Source organism: Choloepus didactylus, chromosome 18 (genome assembly GCF_015220235.1).
Source record: "Choloepus didactylus isolate mChoDid1 chromosome 18, mChoDid1.pri, whole genome shotgun sequence".
NCBI classification, from domain to species: Eukaryota; Metazoa; Chordata; class Mammalia; order Pilosa; family Megalonychidae; genus Choloepus; species Choloepus didactylus.
In genome coordinates, this window is record NC_051324.1 from 69,676,656 (window position 1) to 69,704,423 (window position 27,768).

The window sequence follows — 27,768 nt, forward strand, 5'->3', positions numbered from 1 at the left end:
TTTCCACAGGCCTGAACCCAGCTGCTGGTGTGCAGGCTTATCTGCAAGGAGCAGTTAGTGATAATAACGTACAGACAAACGTGGTTATTTGGCTTTGTCACTGTCCCTGCCTGTAGGTGTCCCTGAATAAACTGTTAGAGCAGTGGGCTATCTCCACCAGGGCTGCCTTCGTAATCCACGTGTGGATTTTTAGGAACAAAACAGATTTAAGCACAACAAGGAGGAGGAACTGTAAAAAGGAAAAGCACCCCACTGTTTGCAGTGATGGGAGAAGACAAAAGATGGAGAAGCACTAATGTAAGAGCAGCTTTTTCGGATCCCACAGAAAATGGCCTCCCTCTTGTGCCAGTCACAAAGAATAATAAGGGTTCTGCTCTCAGTCCTTTGAGTTAGGCACTCTCCGCCCTCCCAAGCAGAAAAGGACCCGAGATGTTTCTGTTAATTGCTCGTGGAGTTTGGATTTTTCTGATCAAGATGTTAACTCCTGTGCCTTTCTGAAAGCATAGGAGGAAAGTAAATCCTGAGACCATCCCAGGAGTTTTAAAAAGGCCTGAAATAGCTTCAGAAACACTAGCAGAGTTTCAGGTGTGTGCCCTCCTGGATGGTGAAGGACTGAATTTTGGGTGCTCCAAGAACTAAATTTCTCAGGGTTGTACCAGTCAGGCCTGAATGCAGTTCCCCTGGGGACATGTGTTGTTCCGGGTTTGTCCCCGTTTGAGTGCAGCAGGCTGGTGGTATGGGGCAGCTGGCTCATGTGATTTCAGCAGGGCTCCTGACTCTACTTTGCGAAAGGTAAAAGAAAGTTCTTTTTAGAGGCTCTGGAAGGGAGATCTGTAAATGGGCACCTGATGTGCCAGAATTTCAGGGGCAGACAGAGCTGCCTGGGCTCCTGACATAGCACAAAGGCCCTTAGGGGCCACAGCTTGCCGGCCCCTGCCAGAGGGCCACGTGTTTGCCTTCTGGCATGTGTGTGGCCAGAGAGAAGTCAGCAGGAATCCTCTGTGCTGTGGCCTCTTTTACTCCCCTTCCAGTTCTCACCTTCCTCTAAAGAGGCACCAGCTCCTTGCTCTCGACAGAATGACACAGGGACCTGGGACCTGGCATGCAGTTTACTGGAAGTTAGGCAAGATGTCTGCAGCTACCAGGTGCCCTTGAAGTCCTCAAAAAATGTCAAAGTGAAAGGAAACAAGTCTTTCACAAACCAAAAAGAGGTCTAGTTTGATGTTTTGCCTAATGTAGAATCTTCTTGCCAGTACTTTGGCCCGTCCAGCAGCGTGTGCAGACTCATGCCCCCTTTCCAGAAGAGCAGCTCCGTAGCCACCAGAGCTCGGCTGCTGGGGGTGGTGGTGGTAATGGGCAGTAGTTACTGCAGAGCCACACAGACCCTGTGGGGTGAAGAGTGTCAGCATTCCCAGTCCGAGACCAGGACCCATCAGTGCAGGGAACAGTTTTCTCCTTGAGTGGTCACCTTCATGACAATCCACCCTTACTGCCAGCAGGGGCCTCTCTGGAGCTCTTCATAAGCCTTTCCCCCGACAAGTCTCTTCACCTGTTCCATGTAGAGGCTGCTTGATTATGTGTGTGAAGATCCAAAATCAGACTTGTCCAACCTTGCGGCGAGACCTTGGGGTCCTGGTTTAGTGCTTTGTCCGGTCTCCTGGTTAGCTGAGCTGTGTGTGAGTCATCTGCCATCGGGGGTTGCTGCCCTCCAGCGTCAGCAGCTGTTACATCCTCCTGGGGAGACCCTGGAAGGGTGGTAGCCTTCACCCCCAGGTAGCATCGCTGCCTCGACTGGAGCAGGCTCTGCCTCCTCCCTCAGCCCTGGAGACCTCTGCAGCCACCCTGCTGCTCACTGCCTGCATTTCCCTCGCCAAGGCCACTCATGCAGGCAGTGGCCATGCACCGACTCTCCCTTCTTGCCTTGGTGTCTGATCCACAGCATCGCCCTAAGCAATTGGTGGTTTGTGGCCCATCTGACAGACCTGCTGGATCACTGCCAACTCCTCCAGTCCCACAACCTCTAGTAAGTGGCACAGAGTGGACAGTAGGAATTCCAGCCTCTTCTCCCCACACCTGGGTCCTTGAAGGTGGGCTGAGGAAGGGGGCCCTGGAAGGAACAGGCTGGTAGTCTCAGTCTCTGTTGTGTTCTATTCCAGTTTCGGGTCCAACATGAGAGAGTTCCTCCTGCTGGAATACGCCTCGGGACTGTTTGCTCACCACAGGTTGGAAGGCCCCCAAGGCCACGGGGTGGGAATGTGGGGCAGCCCAGGGTGCTCCTTGGCATTTGGTGTCATTCAGGATTGGACTGTTTTCTCGCCCTGCTAGCTCCCTGAAGGCTGCAGGAGCTTGGGGAGAGTAGGACCCTGTAGCACCTGGACACTCCAGCCCTCTCATGTCTGTCCTCCTCGGGCCTTTGCAGCCTGTGGCAGCTGGGGGTTGATTACTTTGACTACTGCCCTGAGCTCGGCCAGGTTTCCTTGGAGCTGCATATCGAGCGGATCCCTCTCAATACTGAGCAGAAAGCCCTCAAGGTGCTGCGGATTTGTGAGCAGCGGCAGATGACTGAACAAGGTGAGCTGGCCCTGCTTGGTCAGATGTAGGAGTCAGGGAACCCTGAGGCCCGACTGTTCTCACCATGGCAGCCTCTTCCTCCCCAGCCAGATGGGGAGACGCTGGACCCTCCCCATGGCCAGCAGCGGATGCCAAGAGGTAAACCAAGCAAGACCCAGGAAAATTATTAGGGAGGGACAAAAGATTAGGGATCCACTGGGACCTGAAAGAAATTCAGCAAGCTAGCTTTTAGCTCTCTCTCTCTTACTCCAAGAAGACAGGTGAGGGTTAGCGCTGCGTTGACCAGGTCCAGGGCTTGCTCTTGCTGGCCAAGCCTGACCGGGGGGAGCAGTGCTGGAGAAGTTTGAGGGCACAGGCGGAGAAATGATCGTGGACAAGTTTGCACCTCCTCTTTTCCCTCAACTGTTACATGATAAAAACCTGGAGTACTCTTCCCAGATGCATCTGCCTGTCCATGACAGTCTCTGAACGCATACAGCTTTCAGGACCCAAAGGAGGAGTAGGTTTAGGCATCCTGACAGGTAGTGGAGGAGCTGGTCTGTGGGGAGACGCAAAAACCTTTTTATCACCCCTGAAATCAGACTCTCACAGAAAGCCATTCTTGCTGGGGTGGGTCCTTAAACTGTTGGCAGAGCTGAGAGGATATCTAAATCCCACGTTCCAGTTCTGCTGGCAAAGCTGTGTTTGGAGCCCACAAAGAGGCCTTGGGTTGCAGTGAGGCCATGGCAGCTCAGAGCAGGTGGCAAGGCTGCTCCCACCCAGCAGGGTTAAGGAAAGGATGGTTTTTACCTTTTCTGTCTTTCCTGCCAAGTTCGCAGCATTTGTAAGATCTTGGCCATGAAAGCTGTCCGCAACAATCGCCTGGGCTCAGCCCTCTCTTGGAGCATCCGTGCCAAAGACGCTGCCTTCGCCACACTGGTGTCAGACAGGTGGGTCCAGCTGAAGTTGGCTTCCAGGGACGATGTGGGAAGGTCAGGAGGTTGACCTGGTGGACCTAGGACTCCGCACTGATCGCTTCTGGGCCGGGCCCTGCAGATTCCTCAGGGATTACTGTGAGCGTGGCTGCTTTTCCGATCTGGATCTCATTGACAACTTGGGGCCGGCCATGATGCTTAGTGACCGACTGACATTCCTCGGTGAGTCTCTCTGGGCTGTTCCCTGGACTCTGGGCAAAAGCAGAGTTGTGGAGATTTGAGGGATCGCTCTCCAGTGCTTCCTCCCTTTTCAGGCCCAAACTCCTAACCACGTACAACTCTGCATGCTGGACTCTGCAAAGCATATTTTTCATAACATTTTATTTCCCAGTAATTTCAAACTTTAGAGAAACGTTGCAAAAAAGAATATAAGTAGTAAGAAACCTCATATACACTTTACCCAGATTCACCATTTATATTTTGCCTCATTTATTTTGCCATTTTTTGAACAATTTATGAGTAAGTTGGAGGTATTGCTCCCCTTCCTCAAATACCTTTCCTTGTGTATTTCCTAAGAACAAGTGCCTTCTACATAGCCACAGTACAGTTCTCAAAATAAGGAATTTCACATCAATAAGACGCTCTCACCTGGTCCACGCTCCCTGTTGCAATTACATCAGTTATCCCATGATGCCCTTTACAGCTGGTTTTCCAAACCCCACTCAAGCTGGCCCAGGATCAGGAGTTGCACTTAGTTGTCATGTCTGTTTAGTGCCCCTGCCTTTGTGTTCCTTAACCTGGATGTTTTTGGAGTTGGGCCAGTTATTTTGTAGGTCATCCTCTGGGACTGTCTGATGTCTCATGATTTGGTGAGATTTGGGCCTGGGGCGGAAGGCTCCAGAGGTGACGTGTCCTCTGAGGGTCTGTCCCATTATTGGTGGTGGAAGCTTTGGTCCCTTGGTTCACCAAGTGGAGTCCACCAGGTTTCTCCTGCTTTTCCTTTTGATTTCCTAATTTATGAAGAGGCTCTTTGGAGATTTAAATATCCTATTCCTCATCAAACATTCCCCTGCTGGATTGGTGATTTTCTAACTCTTTTCTGTTTTGGTTGGCATTCCTCTGAAAAACATTCTTCCTTTTTCCCATTATTCATTTGTGGGGACTCAGGGACTCAGGGACTGTTTTATTCTGTTTGTTACAATCCGTGACTCATTACATTGATGCTTACATTCTCCCAGTGTGTGTGTTCTGAAACCCCTGGTCTGCATCTCATTGGCTGTGGGCTTGGAGAGAGCACTGGACACAGCTCTCTGCCCTGTGGAATGGCTGGTCTGATGTCTCTTTTAGGGCCAGGGTGACTTTTAAGGTGTCGCCCGAGGGCCATGTAGGGGAGCAGGGAGGTGACCCACTGCTCTCCTCTCAACAGGAAAGTACCGTGAGTTCCACCGGTTGTACGGGGAGAAGCATTTTGTTGATGCCGCTTCGCTTCTCCTGTCCTTGATGACTTCCCAGATCGCCCCACACTCCTTCTGGATGACCCTCTTAACAGACGCCCTCCCCCTTTTGGAACAGAAACAGGTAAAGATGGAGCCCACGATGGTTTCTTCTCCCCATTTCTTAGTCATTGGCATTGATAAGTTGTGTGTGTGTGCGCGCGCGCGCACACACACTCTTCTGTAGCACCCTCTATGGCAATGCGGTATTCGCAGAAGGACTGCTAAAGCCAGGCAGCTGATTGCCAACAAGGCCCAGCCCAGGGCCCTGACGGGAAGGGCTGGAAGGGCGAACAGGAAGCTGCTCTGCCCTCCCAGAGCTTCCCATACAAAGTACACATCCCTGAGAGCACAGAATGAGCATCCTGGAGTTAGGGCCTGTGCCAGGAACAGCTAAGCCACGCAGCCTTTCTGCCCTAGGTGATTTTTTCAGCAGAACAAACATATGAGCTGATGAGGTGTTTGGAGGACTTGACCCCCAGGAGGCCAGGGCGGGGACACCCTGAAGGCCAGCAGTTCCAGGTAATTTCAGCTTTCTGGGTTGATGGTTTCACAATGGAGAAGGGAAAGACTCTCTATTGGGTTTCTGGGAACTCTCCTCCCAAAGCACTGGCCCCTTACAAACTCATTTGTCTCTTAAGTATCTGTTAATCTGATGGAACTTCTTTTTGGAGAAAACAGGCTGGCTCTGTAGTGTTCTGGTCTCTACCCTTTTTTTCTTCGTGTAGATGAGGATGCTCTGGCAGAGCAGCCCTTTGCACTGTGCTTCCTCAGATTCAGGATGTCACCTCCACACCCACCCCCCATCCCGTTCACTAGATTGGGACCTGGGGAGCCCTAGAGGGGGGAGGCTCATGCTGCCGTCTGTTTCCAGGATGACGACGTAGAGACCACCCAGGTGGAGATGCTGAGGCTCGCTCTTGCCCGAAACCTTGCTCGGGCAGTAGTGAAGGAAGGCTCAATGGAAGGTTCCTGAGGCCAGCTGGGAGCCGCTCCAGTGTGGTATCTTTGTATGGCAATGTATATAAATTTTTAAAAGAATAAATGTTCTTTTGCAAATACAGGGCAAGTTCTTACAGAATCCAGCCAGGGAGTTTTTATCCATATCTACCCTGAACATAAGATACTAAGAATTAAGAAAATGCTTATTTTTATGTTTTGACATGGATCTGACTTCCCTTGTCCCCTCAAAGCAGCGACCCTCAGAAGTTATGAATGGTGAGCATGGTGCCCCCCTGTCTGGATTTGAAACTCAGGCAAGGATGATTTACTCGTTAAATCTGGCCTCCCCTCACAATCAACAAGAGCATTTAACTCTGGTTATCTCTTTTTAAGGAAAAGATCCAGGAATCTCAGATGGATCTAGCCTGGCAGAGCCACGCATCCATCTTTGGGAATCACAGGAGGCCCTTCTTCCCCCTCATGGTGAAGGGTGCCTAATTAGAAGGATTCCAAGTAGGGGGAAATGGTTTTATTTAACATGCAGCAGAGCAAGGGCAGCAGACTTGGTATATCCAGTATAGCTGTCTGCTGTAAAGCAGTGACCTCAGGAGTAACAAGTAACACAAATAATTTTAATGTCTAAAGCTTATTATTATAAAGTTAGTTTCCACATAGTAACTCTATTGGTCTTTCCAGGGTGGCAGCCTGTCTCTGGAAAGCTCTTGGATTTATTCCTTAAGTAGTGAAACCAATTCACTGTTGACCTTTTCTAATGAAGCAGTGAAACCTGCTTGCTGAAGACAGGGAAGGAAAAGGGAAAATGACTTCTTGATACAGGATAAGGACTCAGAGGATATGGCTCACGTCAGCTTTTCCCAGGGATGTCCAGCAGCTCTGAGCCAGCTGAGCTCAGACAGGCTGTGTACTCTCCTGCAGCCTCCACCCTAGCTGGGGGTTCTGTTTGCTTCTGGTTTGCTAGGCTCAGGACTGCATCTACCAACTGGAGCAAGCTAGCTGGGGCTGGGCACTGTCGAGGCAGCAGGGTCTGGCAACTTGCTTCAAGCATGGCTCCAATCTCACCACTTTCTGACCCAGCATCTCACTGACAGTGCCCCTTAGCAGTTAGGGAGTAGCTGGGGTTTGGGGGGCAATTTTTGAGACATAAGGACATGGTCTAGTGCAATGGGCCTGGCCCTGCAGCCTCCGATGCCAAGTGGAACATGGAGGCCAAGCAGGAAGATGCAGATGGCCCCTTCAGAGACCCAGGGGCAGGACAGCAGTTTAGTTCATGCCAAGCAAGAGGTAGTGAGTAAGGGGGGCAGGGGGCTGTCCTGTTCCCTGGCAGGATGGGGGGACAAGATGCACATGTTTCTCAGAAAGCTCCATGTCCTGCTGAGATGTCCATAGGACAAAGGCTGCCACCGCCAGGGACAAACACATTTACCATTCCAGGCTGTTCCTTCAGTGTTCATTCTAGGGTAACAGCCCAGGGAGAGCAGGACAGCAGATTCCACAGCACACTGACTCCGTGCTGGTCAGGGCCCTTCCTGGACCACTGGACTCTGCCCACCTCTCTGGGGGTGGCAGCAGGAACCCGCCAGCAGGGAGGCCCAGCTGTAGACCCAGGAAGCACAGAATTGCATTGGGGGCCGAGGCCTCACAAGCCAGCCTCAGCAGGAGTGTGAGGACCACTGAGGGGGTTTGGGTCCTATTACTTCTAGAGCGAGCCCACCCCCCTCACAGCATTGGAAATACAGTAAAAAGGAGGAAAAACCTATTCAAAGCCTCAGGCCCACATTCCCAGGAAAGTAGGGCAATGTCAGGGACCACTTCCCCACCCCTGATGGTACATGGCCACTTCAAGTCACACAGGTAAATAGGAATGTCCTTTTAGGGGGCCAAAGAAGGAGATCATCACAGCAGCAGAATGTCCAAGGCCCCTGTTCCACATCAAAGCTACAAGAGCAGTAGTCAGGAAGTGGAGACCAGCTGGGCCCAGAGCCCCCACCCAGCCCCTCTGAGGCAGCCTGCCTGGGCGTCAAAGTGCAGCTCACAGCGTCGTGCGGGGTCATAGGCTCCCCCACTGCTCCACAGGCGGGAACTGGTCCACTTCACCCACCTCCGTGCTCAACTGCTCCCCCAGGGCGAAGGACAGTCTGTACCGGAGCCTCACCTTCTCCTGCGACAGAGGGCAGCACGTGAGACCCAGAACAGGGGTCCCCACAGCAGGACGCCCTCTGCTCTGCTGCCCTCATGGCTGTTTCTTTCTGTGCTAGAGGGATGGTCACTGCTCCCACCCCGTCCGCGTCCAGCCACTGAATGTGGGGCAGGGGAGGGATGCGGGTTACTGTCATGTTATCGCAGAGCCTGGTGTGTGGAAGTAGCCCCAAGGCCTGTGGCCTCAGTCTCCCCCCATCCCACCTTCCTACCCTGCTCACCTTCAGTGGATTGGCCAGCAGCATGACCTGGGTGATGGCAGCAGGTGGCTGGATGGGGCTAAATGGAGAGAGTTCTGTCCCAGAGGGTGGCTGCAACTTCACTTTCATGGACTAAACAGAGAGAGAGGAGAAGCTCCTGTGAAGAGAGCCCCTGGCCCAGAACACAGCACAGTCAGAAGGGACACCCACCACTGGCCATGGAGGCCCCCGGAGCAGTGGGTACCTTGGGCACTGCAGCCTGTAGCACAATGCTCCTGACGGGCAGTGGGGCCGTGTTCAGCATGGACACCACCACAACCAGCACGTCGGGCCGTCCAGGCGGACACTCCTTGGCAAAGTGGAAAAGGACGCGGAAGCCATTTTTATCATAGGCTGTCACGGGAAGGGCGCTGCCTGCAAGAAAGGGGACACAGAGGTCCTAGGGCTCCAGTCAAGTGGAAGAGGAAGGCTACACCATTTCCCTGGGATGCCATTAAAGGACACTGCTCCCCTTTAAGGAGGCTGGGAAAGACCCTTCATCTCAGGACAGTCCTAAGGGTCTAAAGTAGCTGCAGTAGGAGCTGAGGCAGCAGGAAGAGGATCAGGTTTGGCTCTAAGGACCCCTGCAAGGGGAGTCTGTGTCCACCCCTTTCACACCCCTACAGAGCTGTGGGCCCACCCTCCCTCTCATCTCAAGCCTCCAAACCTACTAGGCTTGATAGATTCCAGGGGGACGTGAACACTGGCCAGGGAGGGCTCGGGCCCCTTCACGGGGCTGCTCTGGGCTGGAAAGACAGGTGGCTGGAAGGGAGGGCTGCCAGGCCCAGCGGAGAAGGGGAGGAGAGGCCTAGCTGAGGTGGTAATGGGGATCAGAGGGGAGGTGGCAGCCCCTGGAAAGAAGCTGGAGGAGACTGGTTTCACCAAGCCTGAGGTCCTAGGAGGCAGGAAGGAGGAGAGAAGGCAAGTCAGAGAGCAGGCCAGAGCTGCTGGGGCAACCCTTCACAACCCTCGCCCCTTCCAGGCCACAGCCGGTGCCCACCCCCTTCCCCAGCTGCCTAGGCCAAAAGGGAAGAGTCCCCAGACCTGCCTGAGGATACCTCTCTAGTTCAGCAAAGCCCAGGCCTGACCCTCATCATGCCCCGCTCATTACACTTTGGCCTCTTCCAGAAGCTGATCAAGTACATCCAGCTGGTGTGGGGCACTGTCTCCCAGAGCTGAACCGTGGTGCCCAGGGACTGCAGGCTCAGCCTTTGTGGCCGAAGGTGGGGTCAGTCCAGTGGAGAACAAGAAGGAGCCAGTGCTGGGAGCAGGAGCTGGGAACAGATTTGGTGGCGGAGCCTGGGAGGTGCTTGAGGGTGGAGCTGAGGGTCGGAGGAGAGGGCTGTCAACGGAGACGCAGGTTGCAGGACTCAGTTTGGGACTGAAGAGGTCCAGGCCTGACTGTTCGTTCTATTGGGAATGGAAAAGGGCGAGTGAGCCAAGGGGCTCTGGAGGGTCTCCTGGGTGGCAGAGGGCACAGACCTACACCTCTGGGCCCTCGGAGTTGGGCTCTTCCACTCCCCACTAGCCTTGGAGCCTTCCAAGAGCAGAGCCAGAGAAAAGCAGTGGGATGTGATCAGAGTTCCCCACCACACCCGGGACAGTGCTCTGCAGAGGGGACGGACAGCACCGTTCCAGCTAACCACAGTCAAGAACCAGTCTAAAAAAAGGGAGAGGACTAATAAATTATGACCTTAACTTTGGTGATGTCACTGTCACCTGCTGCCCTACCTGGAACAGGTGCCACTGGCTATTTCCAGCTGTCTCTTTGGGAGGGCCACAGGGGGCTGGGTCACTCAGGCCTGAGAACAGACAAGGAAACTGGGGTGAGGACAGGCAGTGGGCTTCGGCAGCCCCAAGCCCCACCCACCTGACCAAGGACATGTGACCAACATGGCATTGTGGGTGAGGGGGTGGGGCAAAGGTGCCTCCCGAGGGGAAAGGATTTTCCTTCGTCCTTACATCTGGAGGTGAGGGGCACTCGGGGGAGAGGGGAGCTGACAGAGTGGGCAGCAGCCCCTGGAGTCCAGCAGGAAGACTGCCCTCGGGGGAGGGGTGTGCTCAAGCCCCCGCCCTGCAGACACTGGACTCTGGCGATGCCCTATGGCTGAAGCCTCCTTCCCACCCCTGGAAAAGCCCACTGGGGCACCCCTTGGCCCACTCCTTCCTTCTGCAGTCCCTTCTTCCTCTACTGAGCCGCCAGGAGAAGCCCTTTATACCCGCCTTCAAGGACTTTACCCAAGCAGAGCAGCTCCTCGTCCAACAGGGAGAGCACGTGGTTGGTGCTGCTGGGCCCCGGGGTGGCCTCGGCCTCACTGGCTGAGGGGCTGCGCGCGGGTCCTGAGCTCTGGGGGGGTGGGGGGAGGACAGGGATGCCCGATGAGGGTGGGGCCAGCACCGGGGGCGAGCGGCTTGGTGTGTCCAGTTCAGCAAGGTCGATGAGTGTGCCTTGGCTGCTGGAGAGGTGGTTTCCTGGAAGGGTGAAGTGAAGGGTGACCAGAGTAATTAGGGGCCATTCTGGTGGCCAGAGAGCAGGAGGCAGAACCCTGGGTACAGTGGCTTAATCCAGGGCAGGGCTACCAGGGGACACTGCAAAGCAAGCCGGGGAAGGCAGCCAGGGGGAAAACCCTATCCATAGTGCCGGGCCTTTGGAAAGCTGGAGGACCAGCTGGAATGGCCCTCAGGCCCAGTGGGATGACACCCTGGCTTTGACCTGGGGGGTTGGGGCTGGTCTGGAAGGGTCTGGAATAGGGAACCAGAATCTTTTACCTTCAGGGTCATGCACAGCTGACGTGGCCACCTCACCATTGATGATCTGCCCTTCGACAATTGTTTTATAAGAGTTGATGACCCGGGAGAGGTTGTCACTGGCCTGCAGGATGTCCCCTAGAGCAGAAAAGAATCCTCACTCCTGGCTGTGACAACTCTCACCACCACACACACATCCAAACTCCTGGGTCATCCTTACCAACCTCTCCTTCCATCTCACTCACCCAAACTACTGTCATTGTCCTCTGTCTCACTGGCTAGTTTGAATAATGTCCGCCTCTTATTCTCACACCGATCAAACAGCTCCTGAAAGAGACCCGGATATAAAAAAAGCAGAATGTGGAGAAACAGAACTCTTATTCACTGCTGGTGTGAATGTAGAATGGTGCAGTCACTCTGGAAGGCAGCTTGGCAGTTCCTTAGGAAGCTGAATATAGAACTGCCATATGATCTGATAACCCCCATTGCTAGGTATATACATGGAAGAACTGAAAGCAGGGCTGTGGATACACATTTGCACACTGATGATTACAGCGGCATTATTCACAACTGCCAACAGATGGAAACAGCCCAAGTGTCCATCAACTGATGAGTGAATAAACAAACTGGTATATACATACAGTGGAATATTATGCAGCTGTAGCAAGGAATGAAGTTCTGGTGCATGTGACAATGTGGATGAACCCTGAGGATATTATATTTAGTGAAATAAACCAGACACAAAAGGACAACTGTTGTGTGGTCCCACTAATATGAACTAATTACAATGAGCAAACTTTGGGAGTTAAAATCTGAAGTATAGGTTATCAGGACATAGAGAGTAGAGAATGGGCAGATGATGCTTAATCTGTAAAGAGTATTTAGTAAGGTTGACTACATGTTTGGAAATGGATAGCACAAGACGACGTGATGGTAGCACAACACTGTTAAGTGTAGCTGACAATCCTGGTGGGAATATGGTTGAAAGGGGAAGGTTAAGGGTCATATTGGTCACTAGAAGGAAAGCTAAAGGATAAAACGTGGGTCTGCATAACATAGCAAAACCTATAGTGGACCATGACTGTGGTTAATTGTACAAATATAATAAAGTTCATAAATGAACTAGAACAAATGCACATTACTATTAAAAGGTGTATTATCATAATAGGGAGTTAATAATAGGGTATATGGGAAAAATACAATTAATGCAAACTAAAGACTATAGTTAACAGTGATACTGTAATATTTTTTCATCAGTTGTAGCAAAGGCATTATACCTAAGCTAAGCATAAATAACAAGGGGGTATAAGGGGTTTGGAATTTTTTTTTCCCCCCGAGAAATGAGAATGTTATATTGATTGTGGTGCTAAACGCACAACTATGTGATTATGCCAAGAGCCACTGATTACACTTTGGATGGACTGTATGGTATGTGAATAAAACTTTAAGAAAAAAAGGCAGAACTACAAAGGCCCTTAGAGATCATCTAATTGGCGTCCAGGCCCAAAAGAGGCAATGCTGAGTTACTGGCAGAGCTGGGACCAAAGCTTGGGGCTCCCTGCAGCCAGCTCCCAACACTGCATCACCCAGGAGATTCTGCTTGGATAGAAAAGTCTCCAAGACTGGGTGAATGAGGGGAACGAAGTCCCTTCCTGACTCATGGCTGACAAGTGCCCCAGAATTCAAAGTATCTGATCGTTATGGTTAGTTTTATGTGTCAACCTGGCCACAGTACCCAGTTATCCAAATGATAATCTAGGCATTTCTGTGAAGGTGTTTTGTAGATGTGATAAAATACCTATGGATCAGCTGACTTTAAACAAAGGAGATTATCCTCAATGTGAGTGGGCCTCATCCTATCAGTCAAGTCTTTAAAAAAGCGTAGGTTTCCCTGAGGGAGAGGAAATTCTGCCTCAAGACTGTACTATCACCTCCTACCCCAGAGTTGCTAGTCTGCCGGCCAGCCCTATATGTTTTTGGACTTGCCAGCCCCCGCAATTGCGTAAGCCAGTTCCTTGAAATAAACCTCTTATCTTATACATGTATCTCCTACTAGTTCTGTTTCTCTGGAGAGCCCTACCTGATTCACTGACTTGGGCCTGAGGAGTAACATCAGCCATCAGGGTCACAGAGAAGGCCCAGAGTCCCCTGGGCCAGTAAGGACAAGGCGAGAGTGGGAGAGCACGGAGGGCCCAGTCCCTGGAGTCACACAGACCCATGTTTACCACCCAGCATTTCCGCTCTGGGTGAGTTACTCATATCTGAGGTGTCAAGTGGGGACACCACCATCTGGGCCCCTGGTTGCCGTGACAATTAATTAATAAATGACTGGACACCACGGACTTAGTCCAGGGTCACAGATAGGGCAGACACAGCAGATGCTCATCCCTCCCCACCTTCATGAGCTCTTTGTCTGCCTCTGAAGAGTCTTCCTTGCTGTAATGAAGCAGCATCTCGTGGAGCAGCTTCACATTGTTGTGAACCTCCTCTAACGTGTGCAGCCGCTTGGTCACCTTCTGGATCCGCGCCTCATCCTGCTCCATCAGAGGACCAAGGAGAAAGAGCACTCAGCGGCACTCATTTCCCATTCCCCAGAATCCCACAGGCGAGGACCACACCTCACCCCAGAACTAGAGAGCAGAGGCCGAATCCCCTGTGGAAGCTCCTTTTCATGGCCTGTTTCTTGGGAACCACATGCCTCTGACCTAAGTTAATTTTTTCCTTTTAAAATAACATTTCCCACCTTCCACCCCCAAACGAATCCATCCACTCTTGCTTCTCTATTCCACCCTCTCCGGGTGAGAAGTGGCGGCAGGGGAGAACACAACAGGCCTATCCAGGGAAAAGAGACTTCTGCTTGCAGTGGGGGCCCAGGCTCCACACCCTCTCCCCACCTCCCCATCAAAGGAACAGGGGCCACTCACTTCCTTCACCATGGACTTGATGAGTTTGTTGGCCTCTTGCAGGTCATCTGGGTTTTTGCTTTTCAACAGCTTGGCTAAAAGCTGGAAGGAGGACACCAAAGGTGACGGGCATGGGTAGTACCCACTCTTGGAAGACCAGAGAACCAGGAGCTCCCAGCAGTACTGAGGGAAACCACTTTTCATGCCTTACTGCTGCCACTTCTCATCTGGGAAAACCCAGATACTTTACCTTGGATTTCTCTTCATCATCAAAAACAGGGTTTTTGGGACGAGCTGGTGGAGAGGGGATCAGCGTCCTGTCGGCAGGAACCGATGGGTCAGTCTGCACAATGCCTGAAAGGATCAGGAGTGCGAGAGCTCACTCCCACTTGGGGCAGCACCTTGTAACCGACCCCTCACACACCAGGAGGCTCAGCCCGGGATCCAGACCAGCTAAGTGGGGGCAGGGGGCAGAGCAGGCGCCCAGGACTCAGCCCGTCAGACCCCAGCTGAGTCCCTCCCTGGGATAATGCCAGTTCTCTTAAGGAGGGACGGAGGGAGGGGTATGGGTACCCCCAACATTCCCAAACTCTCCCTTACCTTGGCCAGTCTTCAAGGTCTGCTGTGAGGCTGAGGGAAGGTAACACATACCTTGTCTCTTCAGCATGTGGTAGGCATCCTTGATCTTTGATTCTTCCGGCAGGGCCACTGTCCAGCTATAGAGCAGCTCGATAATCTTGGTCTTCACTTTCTCAGACACCCTGTCCCCCAGGTACTAAGAGGTAAGAGCAAACAGGAAAATCTAGTAACTGCAGTTTGGAGGCAGAGAAAGCGGAAAGGCTCTCACCACAGCAATTAAATGGTTACTAATTAGTTGCAGTCCTCGAGCCTACTCAAAACCAGCAGGTGTGAAGGTGTGTATGAGACAGAGGAAGGGCAGGGGAGGGGGGCACTACCTGTGGCATAGCTGTATCCATCTGGGATACAGTCTGTGGTTAGGCAGGGGGTCGGGAGCTCGTCACTGCATTTCCATGCACAATCTGCCAGAAACACAACTGCATTTTATCTCGAAGGAGTTCATAAGAATGCCTTCAGCATGAAAAATTATTCCCTCAGCCTTAGTGGGTGCCCAGAGCTAAACGACCCTAATGTGCAACACAACCTACCCAGCTGAGCGACTGAGTCATGAAGGAAGCAGCTCCTTGTAGCACGAGACAGGCCAAAGGCGAGCACATGCTGCCTGCCAAGAGCCTGTCTCATGCAGGCTGGGCCCGTCCCTGTGACCTGTATGATCATCCCGTTACCTCCAGGGCCTAGCCCTCTTAAGGACAGGACAGAGAATCTCAGATCTGTGGAGAAGCTGGTTGTGTAGCAAAAGCCAGTAGAGTGGGAGATGGGAAGAACACAAAAGAAATTCCTAGAAACTGTCACTGACTGACCTTTGGAGAGACGACTTTGATTAACTCATTCAGAAACCGGAACTTTCCCACTTCATTATGAAATCTCCTCCCACAGTTCTTCATACATGCCTCCAGCACCTGCGGCCACACAAAGGAGAGGCTGCTCAGGAGGAACGGGGTTTGGGCCAGGGCCTAGCACACCACCTGGCACCCAGTCAGCACTAAATAAATGTCGCCAAATGAAAGAATCAATCCCTGAAAAGTAGTGCAAGCAACAGACTCACACACACACACCGTGACCCCATGCCACAAACCTCTTTTGGGAGGAACTAAAGCATGGAACAGAGATCCAGAGCCTAAGGAAGACTGCATGTCAGTCTGGAAGGCACACTGAGCATCTGCACACATATTTTACAGATTAAGAAACTGAGGCCAGAGGTATAAAGTTTCTCTGACACATGGTCCAGGGTTCTTTCCACATTCTAACCTACATTTTTTTGGTGGGGGAGGGAAGGGGATGATAATGCTTAAATCCTGTTTTCTTCTATTTAGATAACATGCTCTTTTTCCTCCCCCTGCCCACCATTTATTTTCCCTCTGGGACACAACTTAAGCCTTCCATGCTTCCTGTGGCCCCTGGTACTTGCAGAGTTTAGGCCAGGGAGAGTGCCACCCCAACGCTCCCTTTTTTGGCTTCTATTTTTTCAAAATGGAGGGTTTCTCACCCTCGGCACTACTGACATTTTGGGCTGGATCATTCTGCTGTGGGAGCCGTCCCATGCATTGCTGCGTGTTCAGCAGTATCCCTGGTCTCGACCCACTAGATGTACCGAGCACCCCTCTCCAGTTTTGACAACCATAATGTCTCCATTATGTCCCCTGGGGGCAAACTCACACCTGCATGGAACCAGTGTTTTAAGGTCTCAGCTCTGCAGGGAACACAAAAGAATGGTGCACAGGAGCAGTGCATGCTCTCCTCAGCCACCCTTCTCTCTCTCATCTTTCCAGTACTGAATGAAGTCATGGAAAAACCCGAGATACATCCGATCTCAGCTGCTCAGGAAGGCTCACAGGGTTCCGGAGAGAGCCTGGAGGTGCCAGAGTGCCTAACCCTGTGCCACGTCTGGAATCTCCTTACGAGTAAACACTGAGCTCTGCTGCAGTGGCTCACCTAGAAGCGTGATGGCTTCACTAGTAACTGGCTCTGTTTTCAGCTACAGAATGAATGATACTCACCTCCCCTTTCTTCAGCCAGCCAGCTCTGTCAGCATCTCTTCCAGAAGCTTTCTCTGCGCCCCCACTGGGCTCAGGACCCCTCCTCTGCACCTGCCCTCAGCACCTCTGCCTCTCCCCCCAGAGCATGTGTACCATGCCGCGATGACACGCCAGCTATATCTGACGCCTTTATGCCTGGGCACAGCGCCTGGCACAAGGGCACATGTGCTGGTAGGACCACTGACTGAACATGTTTTACATATATCTAGTTTGAATCAAGGACTTTCTGCTGCTTTTGAGCATGAGCCCTGAGAACCGCCAAGAAACAACGGGTGCACAAGGACAGGCTTGGGCACACGAAGACCCAGAGTGGGGAACCTACCGTCAGGGCCTGGACCGCCTCCCATTCCTGCGGAGACTGGATCTTGTGAGCCAGCAGTCGGACGGCGATCTGTGGCCTGGAGACAAGCAGACCCATGCTCTCATCACACTGGCCCAGAGCCACCCACAGGCCGCTGCCTCTGATCCTTCCAGTCCACTCGCTCTCACCTGCCCCCAACACCTCTGAGACTCACCCTTCAAGCTCTTTGTTGATCTGGTCACAGAAGCCAATAATGTATTCCCAGTCCTCCTGCCGGTTGGAAGGATTGGTGGCTTTATCTTTGGAGAGAACAAAGAAGAGCAAAATTGTTATGAAGAGTGAGGAAGACGAAACAGGTGTTCATCATGCAGGATCCACTTTTTAGGCACTGAAGTAAAGTTAAGTTTGCTTCCAAATTTCTTCTCTAATAGAGACCTCATTCAGTCAGGAGCACATAAATGCTGTCCCACTGTCCGGTATTTTGAAAGTCACAGAAGAAAGAAAAAAATAAATCCTTGGTCTCATGGAGCTTAGAGTAGATCAGGATCAATAGGACAAATGTAAATAATTATAAACACAAATGATTAAAATAGAAATAAATTTTAAAAAATACACAAACAGGACAAATAGATATAGATAACTTCAGCTATATAAAAATGAGCTAAGTGTTAAGTAACTAAGCAAGTAGGGATAATCAAGAACTATTTCCTGGAGAAACTGAAGTCAAGACCTAACCTTCCCACTGACCCATTTCCCTTTCTCATTCATTAAAAACAGCAGCAGCAGCACCTTACACTGATTGTTTACCATGTGCCAGGCTCTACCTGGAAGCATTTTGCATATATTATTTCATTTCATCCTTGCATCCACTCTATGAAAAGCCATCATTATTTCCATTTTATGAGAAAACTGAAGCTGAAAGAAGCTGATCCACCCAAGTACACACAGAGGAGGTCCAACTCCATGTTCAGAAATCCGCAATGCAATCCTACCTCCTATTTCTTCAGAACTTACTGCAAATAGTTAAAATAGTTTTATGATATGGATATTTTACCACAATAGTAAAAAACAATATCTAAATTTTTTTTTAAGATCTAACCTTCCTAAGGTTTTAAACGTTTTTCAAATAATATAACTTACCATCATATTAAGTCAACCCAACAACATTTATTGAGCTACTACTAAGCCTGATCATCGTGCTATCCCTGGTGTGCCAGTTTGAAACTGTTATGGACCTCAGAGAGCCATGATCTTTTTAATCCAATCTTGTTGGGTGGAACCCTTTGATTGAGTGTTTCCATGGAGATGTGACTCACCCAAAAGTGGGTGAGACCACTGATTAAATTATTTCCATGGAGGTGTGGGCCCTGCCCATTCAGGGTGGGTCTTGATTAGTTCACTTGAGTACTTGAGAGCTCAAGAGCTGACACAGACCCAGATGCTTGGAGAAGCTTGGAGATGCAGACAAAAAGACGCCTGGAGATGCTAAGAGATGAAGCCCAGAGTTTGCCCCAGAGAAGCTAAGAGAGAACTCCCAGATGCTTAGAGAGATATGCCCCAGGAGAAACAAGCAGAGAGCTGAGAGAAGCTAAGAGAGACAGAAGCCCAGAGATATCCTGGAGAAAGCCATTTTGAAACCAGAAATGGGATCAAAGGACTAGCAGATGCCAGCCACATGACTTCCCAGCTGACAGAGGTGTTCCAGACGCCATGGGCCTGCCTTCAGTGAAGGTATCCTGTTGTTGATGCTTTAGTTTGGACACTTCTATGGCCTTAGAATTGTAAATTTATAACCTAATAAATCCCCTTTATAAAAGCCAATCCATTTCTGGTATTTTGCATAACAGCAGCTTCAGCAAACTGGAACACCTGGGATCCCCAAAACAGAATCTCAGCTTGAGTATTCAGCAGCCTCAAGGTTAAATGGTCTTTGCACAGACAAAGACAAAGACAAAGACAAAGACAAGCGAGTTCTCAGAAAGGCATCTAGGGGTTAAAATCCAGGTGCTAACCGCAGAGCCTCCTACTATTTGGCTTCATTCTTCTTTCCCATGTTGTCCTCAGAAACTGCTCTAAAAGAGGACTGCTTCAGCTGAGGGTGGTTAAATGTGTTCCCACCTCAGATTCAGATCTGCAGCCTGTCTCTTTCAGAAAGCACCCTCAAGCTGAAAGCCAAATGGAAGGCTTCAGGTTCAGAAGATGAGGAAGGCTGAAGATTCATATCCTTTTAAAACACCCAGGCTTCTTCCTGCAGATTTCCAAAAGAACTAAAAGCACAGTGACTGAGCCTTTAAAAAAAAAACCAAAAAGGGGTCCTACTGGAAGTTCCTGAATTCTGATTTTTCGTGACTGGATATTTTCTTAATTTCCTTTTTCCCTAACATAAAAAATCACTGGTTTAAGAAAAACCATTAGCTTGATGACCAAATCCTCACAAGGACTCCCAGCGCTTGGCTGGAGCTAGGGCTCCAGGACTCCGAGTCACAAGAGGCAGAGGGCGCTGCAGCCTCAGGGTTTGTGTCTGTCCCACACAAGAGCAGCAGTTTTGCTCTAGCTGCAAGGGGAAGATTATGATGGTTTGGGTTCGTATTTGGAGGAAAAGAGAGGGGTCTGTCCTTAATTTTGAGAAGAGAATTAAGAGGCCCTTCAAAAATGTCAAACTTGAACACAGGGAGACTAATTTAATCAAGGATGGCCATCTGGAAAGAAACATCCGGCAATCTTGCATTTATTCCCAGAAGGCCTACTAACTGCCACCTTCCAGACAAACCCTACATCCCCCCCCCACCAGGTGTCTGAAATCTCAGGTGTTAGCTTGGCTCTGCTACTATCCCCTATTGTTGAGCTGCTTAAAGTTCTCCCGTAACACCAAAAGGCTACAGGATACAAAAATAAGATGGTTTGAGAAGCCATACCCTCCCCCAACACTCTCATCATTTTGAGAACACTCATATACCAAATGGTATAAGAAAAATTAGCTCATTCACTTCTGCTGTTCACAACGAGAAAAGCATCTTCTGAATACAGAATAAAATGTGGACATATCCTCCCCTAAAATAACAAGTGAGCGCTCAACAAACAACATATGCAGCAGTATCTTTCCAGAGCTCGGTGTTAATTCCTATAGCGCTTCTGTTCCAAGAATAGACCCACCCACTTTTCACTTGTGTTCAACTTTTCTAGAATCCCACTCTTTCACCCCGGTAGAACTTTCTGTGGCAAATCTGTGCTCTGCCCACACGGGCACAGAAGCCCCGGAGTTAGCATGGTCAGGCTCACTTCCGAATACCTCCTCCAGCCCCCATCCAGCTCAGAAGGCAGGTCTCAGTCACCCATGGGAACTGGAAGAACCGCTGGGGATAATTCTGGGTGACTGGCTCTCTTCACCCACCCACCGCCTTCTCCTGATGCACACAACCTTCCACCCACTCAACATTCTCCTTCACCTGCACAGAGATAACACCAGAACCTCCGCTGCAGACCCTGCCTCATCGAACTACCCCTCCAGGATCTGCTCTGACTCATGGTTTTTGTCTATTTTCAGGTCCTGTTGAAAGCCTTATTTTCTTCTGTGCTTGTGCCTCCAGATTTCCTGATCTCATTTTCAACTTCATTTCATCCCTAACAGTGTTTGCCACCCATTCCAATGTGGCTCAGACCTTCCAGAGGCAACAAGTTCTATGCAGCAAATGACAGAGAAACAAGCCTTAGGCAGGAACACGGGCTAGGAAGGGAGTAGAGTCAACCTTCAGTGCTTGGCTCTTGAACCAAGAGAGAGCTAGTCAACCAGCAAGCCTTTGTTAAGGATGTACAGAAAGCTGCACAGCAGCAAGCCAGGCAACGGAGGCACAGAATAGCACAGGCAAGGCAGGGGACTATGCTCTCCTGGTGCCAAACAGGAGAAAGAATCAGTGCCTAAAACAAGATGGTATGTAATTCTAAATGCAATTTGAAACAGAAAACAAACTCATCACTTCTCCTTCCTGACTTCCCTATTTCTATAAATGGAACCACCACGCAAGAGCTCCTTCTGGCCCCACCCCCGGCACCCAGGCTTGAAACCCTTCCAGTAACTTCCCCCACCCCTACTGCCCCTCAGTCCCGTGGTCTCTTCCTTCTCAATGCTGTTTTAAATCTCTTCTCTCTTTCTTGTCCCTGTCCCTACCCACCTCCATACTTCTCACTAGCTTCCAGAACTTCCATTCCAGTGCATCCTATATAAACCCCATATCAATCCTCCTAAAGCACCCATTTCATCCAAGACAGTAGGAATGGGAACCTGGCCACTGTAGAAATTTATACTTCTTGGGCTGGAATTCAAGGTTTTCCAGAATTCAGTCCCAACTTTCTGGCCTTCTCTCTCACAAGGCCCCTACAGGAACTCTCTGCTTGCAAAGGCCACAAACCTGTTACTGTGAGTTCTGAACAGGGTGTGCTCCCTCCAAATCACCACCCAGTGTTTTCTTAGCCAATTTTCCCATTCTTTAAAACCTGTCTCTAATGACAGTTCCTCGTGAGCAATAGGAGAGAATTATCTTCTACTCACCATATCCCAATTTCCTAAAGCAACTCTGCACTCCGGCACTTACAGCTCTTGCCTGGTACCTTTATCTTTTTGTTTTGTTTTTTTTGTTGTTGTTGTCATCTTTACCTTTTTAAGAGTGTCCAACCCACTCCCACACCACTTCCAACAAACTGAAGCCAAAGACTGCTTGAATCTGAGCATCCTAATTCTTGTTAACACCTCAACTAGCAGGCTGATTGACTGACTGTGGTAATGAAAGGACTTTAGAGAAGGCCGAAGAAATCAAGAGAAGATTCATGGGGAAGGAAGATTGAATTTTGAATCATTTAGTTGCGCAAAGGGGAGAAGGGCACCCCAGGTAAGGAAAGCAATGTGTGCCAGTGGGACAAGAACATGGGACTGACCAAACCAGGGAAGAGTATTAGGAAGCCACGGAACAGGCAGCAGGGAATGACCAGGGCAAGACCACAGGGGGCAGCACGGGGGTATGGGTGGGGGCGTGCAGAGGGTGGGGGCATGGAGAAGGTTTGGCAGCATTAGAATGACTTGATTAAAAGAGAAAAGCTCTCCCAGGAGCAGCATGCAGAACAGCCTGTGGAGAGACTAGAGAGACCGGACCCAGCAGAGGCCAAACAGGTGGATGGTGACAACCTCCCAGCACTGCGTTGTTCAAATGGTAAGGTGACACCGTTAAGTCAAAACAACTGTGAATGTCAACAGAGGCAAAGGATGGGAAGTATTTTAACGCTGCCCCAAATGTAATCCTTTAACTAATGGGAAAGGGCCAAAGGCCAATCTTAGATCTAGTCTCTGCAGAGACCATCTCATTTCCTCCTCACCATCTCTATTCTCCTTCCAAATCAGGTCTGTTCCTCTCCTATTTCAAAATATAACTCTAACCTATAAACACAGTGTAAGTCACTTAAATTACTCCAATATCCCCATTAATATCTGGGAATCAAACCAATTCCAGTGAAGCCATATCCAACCGGATGGCTCTGGGCAAGTCGGTTGATGGGCACCAGGGCACCCTCTTTTTGTGCAACTGTGGCAGCAGTACCTGCTACTTTAGGATATTTGGGAATGTGACAGACATTTGCAGAGCAATTTCAGTTCTGTGGAGAACAGCTCCATTTATACAGAAGGTTTCCTGACCTGCATGCAACTGCAGATTCTGCAAATCTAATTTTACTTTTTCTCCTTGTAGGGTGTGCCCCTCTTTTAAACCTAGGTTCAACCTCCTGAGGGGAGCTCTTGTTTAGAAAAGGTCAGGCAATTGGAGGAAAGAGCCAACCTCCAAGAGCCTGGAAGATCTACCAAATAAGACATTCCTGCACAAGACTGTATCTAGACACCTTACCTGCCTTATCACCCTGTCCATTTCTTTCTCCACTTCAAGAAGACTCCAAGTGATCTAGCCCTTGGGAAAGTTCACTTACTAACCCTTAACAGAGTCCTACCGGCTAACACGGCTAACCATACTTCCTTCACAGCAAAATCTTTAACTTCAGCATCAGGCTGTGTGCCCCTGAGGCTATACACACTGGAGTAGGTTATCAACTCGTAACTGTTCAGGGAGGGGAGTGTCACAGTGAGATTTCATTGTACTTTGGTCACTGAAGGAGAAAGGGCAGAGCTCTATTTTCTAGTCTATGAAGACCCGTGCTTTAGGTGAAGAACTACCATCGCTCTCTTTGGAAAATTATTCTCATTTCAAACATTCTGCCTGTGTCAAGTGGTCACTTTTCCCCCAGTCCCGGAGTTTCGGCCCAAAGTCGGAGCTTTTCCCTTCTTCAGGGTTTGAGGCGCAGGGGTTCCCGGAGTCCCAGCCGAGGGCGGTCCCACCTCAAGTTCCCCAAAGCTCCGATGCATGTCAGCCCAGAGAACTTGGCTGCCGCAGCCCCCGAGCCTGCGGGGACCCCACAGGACAGCAAGCTCCCGCCACCGCGCGCGAGTGCGCGAGGACGCGCCGCAGCAAAAGAAGCAGGGCCGGGCGGGAACCAGGGCGCCGGGCTGGGGAAGGGGCGTGATCGCAGAACCCTCGCGGCGGGAGCAAGCCCAGGCGCGGGCTGCCAGGCGGCGTCGCCGCGGAGCCCGGGGAGGGGACGCAGCGGGTGCGGAGCGGGGTAGCTCCGCGGCTTGGGGGCAGGAAAGGCGGCCGCGACTACTCACTCAGCCAGGACTCCAGGCTCTCCCCTTCCGCCTCCGCCATATTGCAGCCGCCCGGGCAGGCCCCACGGCCTCAAACCTCGCGAGAGCCCGCAAAAGCCGGGCCGGGGCGGGCTCTGCACGGGGACCTGAGGGGAGCGGGCGCAGCCAGCGAGGGTCTCGCCAGACGGCGACAGGGATTGGGAAGGGGAATGTTTCCTTTTGGCTCTGCCCTTTGGACCTCGGAGTGAGAGACTCTAACACTCAAATTTATTGGGTGAAATACCCCGAGCGGCGTCTTTTCTCCTGCGGCACGTCACTCAGGCACGCTGAGGGCAGCCCCTGTGGGGTCCTCGTGACCAGCCAAGATGGCTGCCCCCGTGGTGAGGGCTACGCGCGGGTGGCTGGGCCTGTCGCCTGGCGTGCGAGGGACTGTTCTGCGCCTTCCAGGGTGAGAGAGTGGCCGGCAGCTGGGGGACCGCTTGGGTCCAGACGTAGGGCCTGTGGGGAAAGAAGCGGGCCACAGGCAGGCCGCGCGGGACCCTGGAGCGAGTACTGTCCAGGGGGCCGGGACATCTGGATTCAAGCTTCTGAACAGCTGCATGACCTTGGACTAATGCTGAAGGTTTAGTGACTGCCCCTGCTTAAGAATGCAGGCTGCTCTAGGATCTAACCTGGAGCTGGAAATGCAGCCAACTAGAGTTCGGACCTGAGATCTCCTGCGTGTTTAGAGGTGGGGGAAGACAGGAACAGGTGGGAGCCTCTCCTCCTGAGGTTCGAGAGCCTGTCCTTACCTCCTTGTACTTGACAAGGAGGAGACCTTCCTGGCCTGTTGGGGGAGGTCCTCCTACCTCTTGGAACGAGAGCCAGAATTATTGCTGTTCAGGTTTAGCTAGTGGTGTTCTCGCAACTCTTGCTTGTCTGCACATGCCTATTGTTGAGTCAGACTTATTCACTCCCCGACCCCCCATCCCCCATCCCCCCACCCCTGCCCCTAGTCTAACCCAGGTGAGGTGGAGCCGCTATGGCCCCGAATACCAGGATCCCCAGATTGACAAGGAATACTACCGCAAGCCCTTGGCGGAGCAGACTGAGGAGGAGAAGTATGAACGAGAGCTCAGGAAGACTCAGCTCATCAAAGCCGCCCCATCGACGAAATCAAGCTCTGTGTTTGAAGACCCAATGATCAGGTAAGAGAGAACAAACAATTTTTGTTCCACAGACTGGGATTATCCCAGAGAGGGTCTACAATCAGGGCTGGGATCCAGCCTTGGAAAGCTAAATGTGCTTCTTTTTTCCTTGAAGTAAATTCATCAACATGATGATGAAAGGAGGAAACAAAATCCTGGCCAGATCCCTCATGACACAGGTAAGCAGTCCCTCCCTCCTCTATCGTCTTTCTTTTCCCTATAGCTTTGTATTTGGTTCTTTTGGTTTAGCTTGAAAGAGTCTGGATTCCTATGGTTGTCATTAATGCTCACTTCCCGGGGCGGGGCTTTAACGAAGCGCTGTCAAAGACATTGTTTCCATTCCCCCACACATTACAGATCTCAGCCTACTCTTTCTGCCCTAGTCCAGGAAAGAGGGAGGCACTTAAGAACTTTGTCTTGGGTGGGCTGAGGGAGGAGCTGCACTGCCAGAGAACGGGATGAAGGGTTTAAGCAGCAAGATATTTACTGAGCTGGGTAAACTCTTCAGGGAGCCTGGGGTAGCCTCCTTCACTGTATTCCTTTGCAGACTCTGGAAGCTATGAAAAGGAAGCAGTTTGAGAAGTACCAAGCTGCTTCTGCAGAGGAACAGGCGACCATCGAACGCAACCCCTACGTCATCTTCCACCAGGCACTGAAAAACTGTGAACCTGTGATTGGGCTGGTACCCATCCTCAAGGGTGGCCACTTCTACCAGGTGAGTGGAAACAGATGGTCAGAGCAGGAAAGCATGTGATACAAGATGGGGGGTGGGTTTGGCCCCAGAGTCAGGCCAGAGTTGATCGCTTTCTAGGGACCAAGGACTATCAGGATTTGCTCACCTAAGTCTATAATACCAAGTTGGAGATGAAGGAAGAGAGCCAAAAAGAATCCAAATGAAATCTTCTAAAAGCCTACCCCACCACCAGTATTAGCTATCCTTCTGTCCAGCATCCTGTGTCCTACACTTCAAACATTCAAAGGAAGGGCCATGTTTACACCCCATCTTTATAAGCCACTGTCTAGCATAGTACCTGACCCATAGCTGATACCCCATGACCATTCGCTGAACTGAGCCAGATGCTACCATCATAGCATTTAGTTACATTTTGTTGTCATAAGTGGGTTTTCTTGTCTTCCCCTTTTTCAATGGAGATGCCATAAGGGTAGGGATTTTCTCATTAATCTCTGCATCCCCAGTACATGGCACGGTGCCTGCAAATGGTTCTTGGATAGAAAGTCCTGTTTTTAGGGACCCATGGATTGAGGGGTGCGGTCGCGGTTACTGCTTCTGGGGGGAGTGGTGGCCGGTAGCGGAGCCCTTATCTCTCGAGGCTGCTTAAAGGGTACCGGCGGCGGGGGCTCTTTCCCGGAGGCGAGGGCGAGGCGGAGGACTTGGCCAGGTCCTCGGCGGGGGGCGTACAAGGTGTGGAGGGCGGCGATGAGGACAAAACACTCTTCATCCAGTAGGAGTATGCGCCAAAGAGATTTATACAGGGGTGATTACAGGTTATATAGGCTGGTAAGAAGGGCAGGGCTGGAAAAGAGGTGAAGTAGCCTTAAATGGCAATACTGAAGGGAGAGGGGCTAGGATTGGTTCTGAGAGGACGCAGGAGCCGTTGCAGCGGGCGGGGGTTGTTCTGGCCACGGTGCATGCGCGCTGGCGGTGGCAGGAGTGGCCTTGGCACAAGGGAGTGTGTGGGCAAGATAAGGAAGTGGGGAGAGGGCGGTTGGGAGAAAGGCGGTTCCCTCCGGCAAGCCTCCCCTGCCAGTGGCATTTTGGGTGAGGAAAAGGGAGCTGCCTTGACCTCGCTCCCCAGGCTTGGGGGGGCTGCAGAGGGCACTAACGCCCGTACCTACTACCCTCCCCAGGGGGTGATATCAGGTCCCCTGGCCCAGGCCTGGTAAGTCGAGGTACAAGCTCAGTCACCCGCAGAGGGGGCTGAGTCAATTCATTCTTGGATGAACACAGCAGAATATTCAATTAGGAGGAAAAGAAGTCGTGCTTGGTGAACATTTGCTGAGTGAATGCCTCTTATGGGGAAAGCTCAGCAACAAAAAAGACAGGCCCCTCTCTCTGGGAGCCTTAGCACAGCTGACCCAGAGGGAATCTTTGTCTACTCCTTAGAACTCAGGGAAGGAGGAGGCCCCAGCCCTGGCAGGCCCTGGGACTGACTTGCTTATGTCCCATCTCACCCAGGTCCCTGTGCCCCTAGCCGACAGGCGTCGCCGCTTTCTGGCCATGAAGTGGATGATTACCGAGTGCCGGGAGAAGAAGCACCGGCGGACACTGATGCCAGAGAAGCTGTCAGATGAGCTGCTGCAGGCTTTCCACAACCAGGGCCCTGTGGTCAAGAGGAAGCAAGACATGCACAAGATGGCCGAGGCAAACCGTGCCCTGGCCCACTACCGCTGGTGGTAGCAGGAGCAGGGGAGAGGCTCCAGGAGGAGCTCTGGCCCTTATGCTGCAAGAAACAATGTGAGCCATCGCCACATTGACAACTATCTGGAGGTTAAGGACATAGTCCCTCCTTAAGGGCAGGCCTTGAAGGAAGGATGGAGCAGCAGGGTGTTTGTTGCTCTTAATCCTGTCTTTGGGGCTGGAATTTGCTCCCCCTCTTCCATCTCCTTGCAAAGAGGGAACGTGTTCACTTGGGGGAGGTCCCCCAAGTAATTCGTCATCTCCTGAGGTCTCTCTTCCCTCAACTTGGAATGGACCTTTGGTGGATATGAAAGGAAACAGTTATAGTATCAGAAAAGATTTATTAGAAAATTCTTATCCTGAACTGGTCGGATAGCATGTGATTCATTAAAACTGACTGAAGGAAATAGACTTCTTTCTAAAGTGGTCCGTATATAAAATGTATAAAAAGCAGTTCTAGTGTGACTTGTGCTCTGGCCTCTG

General features: G+C 51.2%; 3 protein-coding genes across 6 annotated transcripts in view; 2 read left to right on the plus strand and 1 right to left on the minus strand.

Moving 5' to 3' along the window:
- The window catches only part of NUP85 (nucleoporin 85), a 57,300-nt gene extending 51,260 nt beyond the window's left edge, over positions 1-6,040 (plus strand). Inside the window, exons 12-19 of one of the 3 annotated variants that reach the window (XR_005212638.1) lie at positions 1,940-2,023; positions 2,157-2,222; positions 2,420-2,571; positions 3,383-3,500; positions 3,607-3,707; positions 4,912-5,063; positions 5,415-5,500; positions 5,853-5,991. Coding sequence is in view for 2 of the 3 variants with exons in the window: in XM_037808691.1 (XP_037664619.1) it covers positions 1,940-2,023; positions 2,157-2,222; positions 2,420-2,571; positions 3,383-3,500; positions 3,607-3,707; positions 4,912-5,063; positions 5,399-5,500; positions 5,853-5,954 (877 nt within the window). In the remaining variant the exon portion in view is untranslated. Of the gene's footprint in view, positions 1-1,939; positions 2,024-2,156; positions 2,223-2,419; positions 2,572-3,382; positions 3,501-3,606; positions 3,708-4,911; positions 5,064-5,398; positions 5,501-5,852 lie in introns of all 3 variants that reach the window. The other 2 variants (XM_037808691.1, XM_037808690.1) reach the window with 2 other exon arrangements.
- Positions 6,041-6,434: 394 nt separating this feature from the next.
- Positions 6,435-23,923, minus strand: GGA3 (golgi associated, gamma adaptin ear containing, ARF binding protein 3). Of its 2 annotated transcripts, XM_037808688.1 has the most exons (17): positions 23,701-23,923; positions 17,218-17,302; positions 17,025-17,100; positions 15,467-15,565; positions 14,679-14,802; positions 14,278-14,381; positions 14,049-14,129; positions 13,521-13,658; positions 11,370-11,451; positions 11,146-11,262; positions 10,615-10,848; positions 10,108-10,178; positions 9,488-9,786; positions 9,048-9,271; positions 8,582-8,751; positions 8,359-8,469; positions 6,435-8,099 (listed from the first exon to the last, which is right to left on the minus strand). In XM_037808688.1, exons 1-17 carry the CDS (start codon positions 23,738-23,740, stop codon positions 7,989-7,991), a joined length of 2,166 nt encoding a protein of 721 aa, XP_037664616.1. In that variant the 5' UTR covers positions 23,741-23,923; the 3' UTR covers positions 6,435-7,988. The 2 variants fall into 2 exon arrangements, with proteins under 2 accessions (XP_037664616.1, XP_037664617.1); XM_037808689.1 differs by lacking the exons at positions 15,467-15,565; positions 17,025-17,100; positions 17,218-17,302; positions 23,701-23,923 and adding an exon at positions 14,984-15,003.
- Positions 23,819-27,738, plus strand: MRPS7 (mitochondrial ribosomal protein S7). Its single transcript, XM_037808701.1, has 5 exons — positions 23,819-24,127; positions 24,675-24,866; positions 24,982-25,045; positions 25,414-25,581; positions 27,064-27,738. The coding sequence occupies exons 1-5, from the start codon at positions 24,045-24,047 to the stop codon at positions 27,283-27,285; spliced, it is 729 nt and encodes a 242-aa protein (XP_037664629.1). The 5' UTR covers positions 23,819-24,044; the 3' UTR covers positions 27,286-27,738.
- The last annotated feature ends 30 nt before the right edge of the window (positions 27,739-27,768 follow it).